This window comes from Pelodiscus sinensis, chromosome 5 (assembly GCF_052426305.1).
Source record: "Pelodiscus sinensis isolate ZL-2025 chromosome 5, ASM5242630v1, whole genome shotgun sequence".
Classification (NCBI taxonomy): domain Eukaryota; kingdom Metazoa; phylum Chordata; order Testudines; family Trionychidae; genus Pelodiscus; species Pelodiscus sinensis.
Genome location: NC_143056.1, coordinates 132,531,363 through 132,541,678, shown reverse-complemented (window position 1 = coordinate 132,541,678; position 10,316 = coordinate 132,531,363). Strand labels below are relative to the sequence as shown.

Sequence of the window (10,316 nt, the reverse complement as noted above, 5' to 3'; positions counted from 1 at the left end):
TCGCAGGACATTTTCCTGACAATCTTTTACCCCAAAGCCCTATCCATCTGGTAAGAAACAGACATTGCACACTTTGGATGGCAGGAGGCCTTTAGTCTTTTATTTAGAGAGGAAAAGACCTTCTGCAGGTCACCTCAGCTCTTTGTTGTCATTCCAGACTGACTGGAAGGCCAGCTGGTCTCTCTACAAAGAATCTCTTCCCAGATCATAGCCTGTATTAGGAAATGCTACGGGCTGGCCAGGGTTCCAGCTCCTCACCTCATGGCCCACTAAGCTAGAGCTCAGGCCTCCTCAGAAGCTTGTGTGGCTCAGGTCCCGAATCTCAACAGCTGCAGGACCACCACAGGGTCCCCTGTCCACACCTTTGCCAATCACTATGCGCTGACAAATCTGGCAAGGGAGGATGCTGGTCTGGGTAGGGCTGTCCTCCATTCAGTGGAAGATTAGAACTCGGAACCCTGCCTCCTGAGGTTTCCGCTTTGGAGTCACCTAAACGACATGAACGTGAGCAATCACACCAAGAAAAAAGACGGTTACTTACCTCGTAATGGTTGTTCTTCGAGATGTGTTGCTCATGTCCATTGCAAATCCTGCCCAATTCCCCTTCTTCAGAGTGGTCAGGTAGGAAGGAATCAAGGGGGTGCATGGACAGCAGAGGCTCCCCTGCTGACCCAACGGGTACAGCTAAGAGAAAAATTTACAACATTGCATGTACTCTGAGCACACACACCTACCTGGAATGGACATGAGCTACACATCTCGAAGAACAACAGTTACAAGGTAAGCAACCGTTTTTCACCTTGCCCTCCCTGGCTCTCAATGACTTTTGTAGCCACCTGGCTCAAGCATCGATTTCCCTCTTCTCTCTGAGGAAGTACTTTTCCCTTCTTCTCTAACTCAGAAGAGCTCACTGATGTTCCAATGTAGAATCTTTTAACTATACACCTACTGCCTGTTAATTTCATTTGGTGATCCCTAGTTCTTATACTGAGAGAGAAGGCTATAAAATATAATAGGGTATGTCTACACTACCCCCCTAGTTTGAACTAGGGGGGTAATGCAGTCATACGGAGTTGCAAATGAAGCCCGGGATTTGAATTTCCCGGGCTTCATTTGCATGATCCCGGGCTTCATTTGCTTGATCCTGTCCGGCGCCATTTTTAAATGCCGGCTAGTTCGGACTGCGTGCCGCGCGGCTACACGCGACACGAACTAGATAGTTCGGATTAGGCTTCCACGAGGCGTACAGCTAGTTCGGATTAGGAAGCCTAATCCGAACTAGCTAGTTTATGCCGCGTGTAGCCGCGCAGCACGCAGTCCAAACTAGCCGGCATTTTAAAATGGCGCCGGCCGGGATCATGCAAATGAAGCCCGGGAAATTCAAATCCCGGGCTTCATTTGCAACTCCGTATGACTACATTAACCCCCCTAGTTCGAACTAGGGTGATAGTGTAGACATACCCAAAGTTATTTGTCTACTGTAGAGAGAAATCGCACCATTTAAGGTCGATAAGGTGGGCGCATAATTGGCTGGATAACCGTAGTCAGTTGTTGTTAACGGTGCTAAATCCTGCTGGAAAGGGATAACAAGTGGAGTTCCTCAAGGGTCTGTTTTGGGACCCGTACTGTTCAATATCTTCATCAATGATGTAGATATTGGGATAGAGAGTATGCTTATTAAGTTTGCAGATGATACCAAACTGGGTGGGGTTGCGACTTCTTTGGAGGATAGGGACATAATTCAAAATGACCTTAGCAAGTTAGAGAAATGGTCAGAGGTAAACAGGATGAGGTTTAATAAAGAGAAATGCAAAGTGCTCCACTTAGGAAGGAACAATCAGTTCCATACATACAAGATGGGAAGCGACTGTCTAGGAAGGAGCATGGCGGAAAGGGATCTAGGGGTCATAGTGGACCACAAGTTGAATATGAGTCAACAGTGTGATGCTGTTGCAAAAAAAGCAAATATGATTCTAGGTTGTATCAACAGGTGTGTTGTAAGCAAAAGTCGTGAAGTCATTCTGCCGCTCTACTCTGCACTAGTTAGGCCTCAGCTGGAGTACTGTGTCCAGTTCTGGGCGCCACATTTCAAGAAAGATGTGGAGAAACTGGAAAGGGTACAGAGAAGAGCGACAAGAATGATTAAAGGTCTAGAGAACATGACCTATGAAGCCAGGCTTCATGAACTGGGCTTGTTTAGTTTGGAAAAAAGAAGATTAAGGGGGGACATGATAGCGGTTTTCAAATATCTAAAAGGGTGTCACAAGGAGGAAGGAGAAAATTTGTTCCTCTTGGTTTCTGAGGGCAGGACAAGGAGTAATGGGCTTAAAGTACAGCAGGGGAGGTTTAGATTGGACATTAGGAAAAAATTCCTAACTGTCAGGGTGGTCAAATATTGGAATAAATTGCCAAGGGAGATGGTGGAATCTCCCTCTCTGGAGATATTTAAGAACAGGTTAGATAGACATCTGTCAGGGATGGTGTAGACGGAGCGTGGTCCTGCCTTGAGGGCGGGGGGCTGGACTCGATGACCTCTTGAGGTCCCTTCCAGTCCTATTATTCTATGATTCTATGATTTAATAGCACAGGAGGAAATGCTGCAGCAAATTAATCCACAGGGTATGAATTATGCCAAGAGTGACTTTGGTTCACTGAGCTCATTAATTAGGTGCGGTGCCTCACTCAGCTCAGTAATTCCCATTTACTTCAGGGAGCAAGTCCCATGGATTTGATCTCTGTATAAAACTTCTCGAACCCTCCAAATAGGCACTTACTGTCGATGGAGAAACCCCACCACATCGCCTTGTTCTCAGCAGGTAGGTGCTGCTCTCCTGAATCACTGTCACACTCAGACAGACCCCGTGGTGACCAGAAGGTTTTTCATTCATGGACCCTAGCACCAAAAGCTTGAGCCCAGAGCCTACCCTTTGAGGTAAAGACACAACACATTGGGCAATTACATAGATACTGAGGCAGGTAGTTTCCAGTATCACTCAGGGTTATCATATAGACCAATGGAAATACCGTTTCAGATGGGGAAATAAAGCTTCAGAAGCACAGCAAGCAAATTTTAATGCACCCGACATGCCGAGCTACAGAGCTCTCCTTGGCTATGTCTACACCAGGATTCCGTTATCCGAAAAAGCTCTGTTGTGGCCAGGGAACGTATCCGCTTTTTCAGAACGGTTTCTGAGAAAGTGAGTGGACTCATTCAGAAGCCCTGTATTCCTCATTTTATGAGGAACAGGGGATCTTCCAAAAGAAGAGGGTTTTCCCACATTTGACCCCCTGTAGATGGGCCAATTGTCAGAAAAGCCTCTTCTGGAAAAAAAAAAAAGCAGAAAAAGGTATGGAAATTGCAGTTTGCAAGTTACGTACCTTTGTCCAGAAAAAGAACACAGTGCAGACACAGCCTTTGCCCAAAGAGGGGAGAGAGCTTCTAACTCGTTTTCTCTCACCACCGTCTTGAGCTAAGTTAATGTTACTTCAGTTCAAGATGGTTTTCAGCCTGATTCTCTCACAACCAAGTCACAAGCTGCTGTTTGCTGCTCGGATAAGTGAAGAGGAGGGTTTTTCTTTGGGGCATGATTTACATGCATGTCCCTGTATGTGTACAGGGTATGCATTGCATGGGACACCACACATGACCAGCTGAGAACATCTGGCCCTATATAGCAAGCTCTACTTTGATCCTGAACTAATGTCCATTAAGAAACTGATCTCCATTTTCCTTCCCTTCATTTATTACAGAGAAGTGAAAATTTCCCTAAGCCATCCACGAGCCACCTCACTGTAGCTGCCTGATCACAGCTCAGAGGAGATGGAAGAGGGAAATCACTCGATGGTCACTGAGTTCATTCTCTCAGGACTGACAGATCGTCCAGAGCTGCAGGTCCCCCTGTTTGTGTTGTTCCTACTGATTTATGGTGTCACCATGGTGGGGAACGGGGGGATGATCTTATTAATTACAACTGACCCCCAACTCCACACCCCCATGTACTTTTTCCTCTGGAATTTGTCCCTCTGTGATCTCTGCTATTCCACATTAATCGCCCCTAAAATGCTGCAGAATTTCTTAGCCGAAAGGAAGAGCATTTCTCGCACTGTGTGTGCAGTGCAAATGTATTTTGCGACCTGTTTTGGAGATATTGAGTGTTTCTTGCTGGCTGTGATGGCGTATGACCGTTATGTGGCCATCTGTAAGCCCCTGCTCTATACAGTCACCATGTCCAGGCCACGTTGTAACTTGCTTGTGGCTGGGGCTTGTGCTGCAGGGTTGGTGGATGCAATGATACACACGTGTCTGACATTCCGGCTGTCATTCTGCAGCTCCAACGTTGTCAATCATTTCTTCTGTGATATTCCTCCAGTATTGGTTCTCTCCTGCTCTGACACCCGCATCAATGAGGTTGTGCTGTTTGCCTCCACATGCTTCATTACTCTGAACGGTGCTGTAACAATTCTACTCTCTTATGTCTATATCTTCTCCACCATACTGCGAATCCGGTCTACCGAGGGCTTGCACAAAGCCTTCTCCACCTGCACTTGTCACTTGACTGCAGTGGTCTTATTATATGGCGCAGTCCTATATATGTATTTCCGACCCACCTCCAGCTATTCCATGGAAACGGACAAGATAGCCTCAGTGTTTTACATGCTGGGGAGCCCCATGTTGAACCCCCTGATCTACAGCCTGAGGAACACGGAGGTGAAGGTCGCCCTGAGGAAAGCAATGAACAAATTCCTAACCCATACCTGAATCTGTTCATCCCAATACAAGTTAGAGTGATGGGCAATGGAAACAGGTGAATTCAATATCCAGCCCATTGTAATGACATTTTGAAGATGCTGGTACTGTTATTCCTCACTGTTATGTTGTTCTTATTACATTATTCTTCCAAGAAACTGTAGTCTTCAACAGAGGTCAGGATTTACTATTACTCCAGGAAAACTAAAGGAGGCACCTGTTTCACACAGGAAACTATAGAAATATTCACCATTACATTTTAAACAATGGATGTGTTTGCAGATGGAAATAGGAAGGGGACATCAAATTTCCCTCTTTGTTGCTGGAGTTGTTTTATTCCGATGTGTGAGATTTTTATAGCTGAAGCAAAGGGAGTTGTTGAAGAGATTGTCACCTGATTTGTGTCCATACACTATGAAAAAACCCATGATTTCCATCACAGTGTTCTTTACTTCATCTTAAGGGAGCTACAAAAAAAAGAGGAGCATAATTTGTAAGTGGGAGCACAGTGTGTGTGCAGCCTCTATGACAGCCTGCACAGAACACAATACAAAATAGCACAGAAAGGGTAACTTTTGCTACATTACTTAAACTGCGAGATAATAACAAGTTTGCTCTGTGTTCGTACTCTGAGCTCTGTTCGAGTGTACCATAGACTGGCAAGATAGAGGTGTGGGAATATTTGATTCACAGGAGTGTGAGTACCAAATATATAAAGCTGTGCCCATAACTGATTTTTTTAGTTCACAGCTGCTTAGGAAACATCCTGATTTAAGTCTGAATATTTCCTAAGCATTTAACAAATTGAAATCATTGACCAAAATGTCCTTTGGGAAGGAAAGAAGGATTTGGCATGACCAGAAATGGCACATGTCTTTTCCTGCCTCCTTCTACATCAATGTAAATGCAGACAAGGAAGGTAAAATGGATGGGAGTGGAAGAGGAAGCAAAGCTGCTGCTGGCGCTGAGCATTCACATGGGATGTGGCAGACACAGGTCAATCCCCCTCTGCCTGGGGTGCTGAAGCAACTTGAAAGTGGGTCTCACACTGCTGGGGAGCACCCTGGAGACTAGACGTATTGTATCCTGGGTCTTCTTTAGGGCTGGGCAATGCTCACACTGTGTGTTGATTCCAGTTATGATACCCCAAGTTGATGCGTACACCATGCTGTGTCAATGGGAGAGTTATAGAACTGAGTCAACGTCACTTAGATCACCTGCCAGTATCAGTGTTCACCAGCCTTGGGACAGATCCTCTGTGTGTGCTGGGTACAGACGTCAATGGCAATTGCTTCCCCATTGATCCCATGTGTCTCCACCAGATGTGCCAAACAAACCAGGCTTCATTGCTGAGGACAGTGTCGACGTAGCCAGTGGTGCAGCTCTGGCCTCAGTGTCTGCTGCTGGAGACGTGGCATTCCTGAGAATCCCAGGCAGAATCACAGGGCCAGGCACAAAGAATGATTCTATTGACTGGTTGCCGGGGCACCCAACTAGAGCGGGAGATGCTCAACTTCATAACACTGTTCCAGTAGGTCGGTCATTGGTTTTACACAGTAGAACAACTTTGAGGAGTAACGTTAGTTTGGTCTAAGGGCTTTAGTCCGAACTAACGCGTCCCAGCGCACACGTCCTGGTTCGAATCAGCAGGGATTCGAACTAGCGAGCTGGCAAGATCATGTTAATGAAGCACAGTATATTTAAATCCCTGCTTCATTAACTACTTTGGTCGTCTCCATTTGCATCCCTTTTCCGAACTAGGGATGCAGTATAGACTAACAATGATTTAGCTGTGGCTGGGATTCATTCGGAAATGCAGGAAATGCAATACAGAGCTGTGTCCAGCAGACAGTAGCATTGAACCTGGATGTATCACCTCGCTGGGGAACACCCTCACCATAGACCAATAACTTGAAAAGGGAAAGTGCATTGTTGCTTCCTTTATTCAGTTGCTTTGCATCCTGTTCCTAAAATTCTTCCCGACACAGACAGATACACATAGTTTTTGGACAAAACTCTCTAGAAATTTAACAAATTGGTGAATAGTTTCAAGTGAAACAAAGTTTCACTGGTATGGACAATACAATATTTGTGTTTAGAAATGGGTGAATTTTAATGGACAATTTGTAATGGTCACTGCACTGAAATTTGAAAATTCGAAGACTGCATTGTGGAGCAATTGATTTCAAGGTCCTATCTATAGGTTGGTTCCAAAGGGTTACGGGAGAGAAGACTTGTAATTCATAGGCTAGGTGGTCTTTGCTTCTATAGGGCAGCATTAATGAATTGTCAGGATGTTCCAGTATTTGCTGATGCTCACAGAAAAGGGAGATGGATACTTCAAACCCAGGCTTTTCCATTATTCCACTCACTGTAAATACCTAATGAAAACAAACCCCACATGTGTTAGCAACTTTATTTTTAATTTTCACATTCTGTGATGAAAAATAAAGATATCCTTTAAGAATATAGGAATTTTTTGAAATATAAAACATCTGTTGGTATGTTCAATATGTAGTTGCGTTTCTCATTCCAATGATATGGAAAAAATATTTTTACAAGCCTTTGCTAATTCACAGTGCCTATGGATCCATAAGCAAATGCGGATCTTTAATTCTCTTTGCCTTCCTTAGCCCTCCTCTGAATGAGACCAATCCCTTCCTTGCCTGATGACTAGTTTCATTAAAGTTTGTAGGTCCTTATATGGCTCACATATAGTTAATTCCTGTAAGCACCTCAAAATCTCTATTATTTTGAATGTCATAACTTCCATGTGAGGTAGCACAATATCACTTCCATTTAACAAATGATGAGTTGAGGCACAGAGAATGTTAATCTGATTTTGGTCACACCAGGGCTATGCAGTAAAGCCGGGAACTAAGACCCAGTTCTAAGCAAATGCTTTAACTACACAATCTTTCCTTCTCATGACAACAGAGGAACACACATATGAAAGCTTGATGTAAAACTGTGATGACACAGCCCCTCTTTCCCTACAGAAAACCCATAATCCGCTGACCATCACTGTCCTGGTAAAATGTGTATTCCAACATTATATGTGAAATAGAAGATTCTACTCTATAAGATACTGAGTTGTTCCCCTCAGCCTGGGGGTCAATCAAGTTTCATTGCCTGCTGAAGAGGCCATTCTAGTGCAGGAAGAAGGGTGTGAGTGAAAAATCTACAATTCAACAAAAAAAACCTGGGATTTTCCATACACTCAGAATTTGTCTCAATAACTCCAGGATGGAAATGATTCTTGCAAAAAAGAAATGACCACGAGAAGAAAAGGCAAATATCTGAAAGCTACTATCCCTCCCTTTCTCTTAGCTCACATCAAAAATAATCTGGAATAAGGTGAAAAAAGCCTTGGACTAGAGGGTTCTGGCTGAACAACATTCAGCCAGTGTCACTGCAGCTGTAGGTGATGAAGGAAATTTTTGTTTTGAAGCCCTTTCGCTTGCTATGTTAGGTATTAGTTGCATTTTACCTTTTCTTTCATTTTCTGCCTCATTATTTGTAATCACTTAAAATATTTCTATAGTCAGGAAATGTGTTTTATTGTTTAATCAATGCCCGTGTATTTTTGTATTGAAACATTTTGGGAACCTCTACTTGAGATGAGGGTTTGCACAGGCCATTTTCTATTAATAAAAGGACAGATGTTGCATGAGCTGGTGTTGTCCAGGAAGGTGCTAGTCAGTACCAAACAAACATTCCACTCAGCATTGCTAGGCACTGTGAGCTAGAGGTTCTTGCTCTGTGCTGTCGGGTTGAAAAGCAGCAGAAGATTCTCTTGTTCATGATGCTGCCAGAGGCAGAGACCAGAGATTTAGCTGAGAGTTATTTGCAGGTGAGGGGAGAAAGAAACTGTGGAGAACAGATTATGCAATTTGTGGAGAACTAAAAGTGTGAACAGTCAAGTAGTACACACAACATTAATCATCTACAGCTTTCAAAGCCCTTTACAGCCACATGCTAGCTAATTTCATATAATCTATTGTCCCAGTAGAGTTCCTCATATGGAAGGGATTTAAGGGATTTGCCCCACATTTCTCAGATGGGGAAGAACATTGATGGGAACAGAAGCCAAATCTGATGTACAAGGGTCTGGCATGTGGCACAGTGGGTTTGATGTGGGACAGTCTGGGTATGTCTAGACTACATGGCTCCGTTGACGGAGCCATGTGGAAGAATTGACTAAACATAGGACAATGAAGCATCAATTTAAATAATTGCCACTTCATTTACATCAAAATGGCCACCGTGCTGTGCCCATCAGCTGTTTGGCGGCACAGCAGAGCAGTGTGGATGCTCCACGGTCGACAAGAGAAGCCCTTGTCAACAACTCTGTTATGCCTAGTGAAATGAGGTTTACCGTTGATGGAGCCATGTAATTTAGACATACTCTGATTCTAAGCTAGGCCGCAACAGACTCCAGATTAACTCTGCTGAAATGATTGGCCTGCCCATGGTGAAGGTGGGCAACCATATAAAGTGGACTCTATTGATCTCTTTCTTCTTCCATATTAAAATGATGTGACGGGGGATACAGCGCTCCACACCACCTGGTGCTCTGGCTCTGTGTGCTCCATATCCACAAGGAAAGACGTGGCAACAACATTAATTGCGTGTCCTCTGTTCCGCTGTTGTTCTGGGAGCAAAGATGCTCCAGGGAGCAAATTTCAAAGCCATCAAAGCCAAATTTAAACTCAGCTCCCTGAGGCAGTAGCTCCAGGGTTAACATGGGCATGATGAGAAAATAGGGAAAGTTTTCACCTTGAGGTTTATTTCAGGGTTCTCACCTGGTTCTGCTTCCGCCTTTATCAACTCGTTGTCGATAAAGGAAGGAAAAACAAAGAGGTACCACCAACTCAAGGGCAAATGGGTTAGTTTGAAAGGAGTTTAGCCTTCAGCTGAAATGAGAATGAACCAATCACAGAACTGTATAAGGGGAAGGGACCTTGAAACATCATCCCTAAGTTCAGTCCCTTAAACTAATGAAAACACCATAGACACCATCCCTGACACATATGTCTAACCTGATCTCAAATGTCTCCAGTAATGGAGATACAACAACATCCATAGGCAGTTTACTCCACTGCTTAACCACCCTGACAATTTTTATACCCGTCCTAAGCCTCTCTTGTTGCAATTTAAGCCAAATGCAATTTAAGCCAAGTGCAGCTCTTGAAGAATAATTTTTCTCTTTCCTTGTAATGTTTTATGTACTGAAAACCTGTCACCAAATCCTCTCTCAGTCTTCTCTGTTCCAAACTAAACAAAGTTCTTTGAAACTTTCTTCATATGTCATGTTTTCTAGACATTTTATAATTCTTGTTGCCCTTCTTTGGACCTTCTCCAATTTCTCCACATCTTTCCTGAAATGTGCTGCAGAGAACTGAACTACAATATGACAAATGAGGCCTAATCAGCACAGAGTAGAGTGGAAGAATGACTTCTCATGTCTTACTAAGAACCCTGCTATTAAAAACATCCAAGAATTATATATATATATATATATATATATATATATATATATATATATATTTATTTATTTATTTATTTT

General features: G+C 43.6%; 1 protein-coding gene across 1 annotated transcript; it reads left to right on the top strand.

Moving 5' to 3' along the window:
* The first annotated feature begins 3,073 nt into the window (after positions 1-3,073).
* On the top strand, positions 3,074-5,211 carry LOC102445362 (olfactory receptor 5AR1-like). Its single transcript, XM_006133546.4, has one exon. The coding sequence runs from the start codon at positions 3,821-3,823 to the stop codon at positions 4,757-4,759; it is 939 nt and encodes a 312-aa protein (XP_006133608.3). The 5' UTR covers positions 3,074-3,820; the 3' UTR covers positions 4,760-5,211.
* Positions 5,212-10,316: the final 5,105 nt, after the last annotated feature.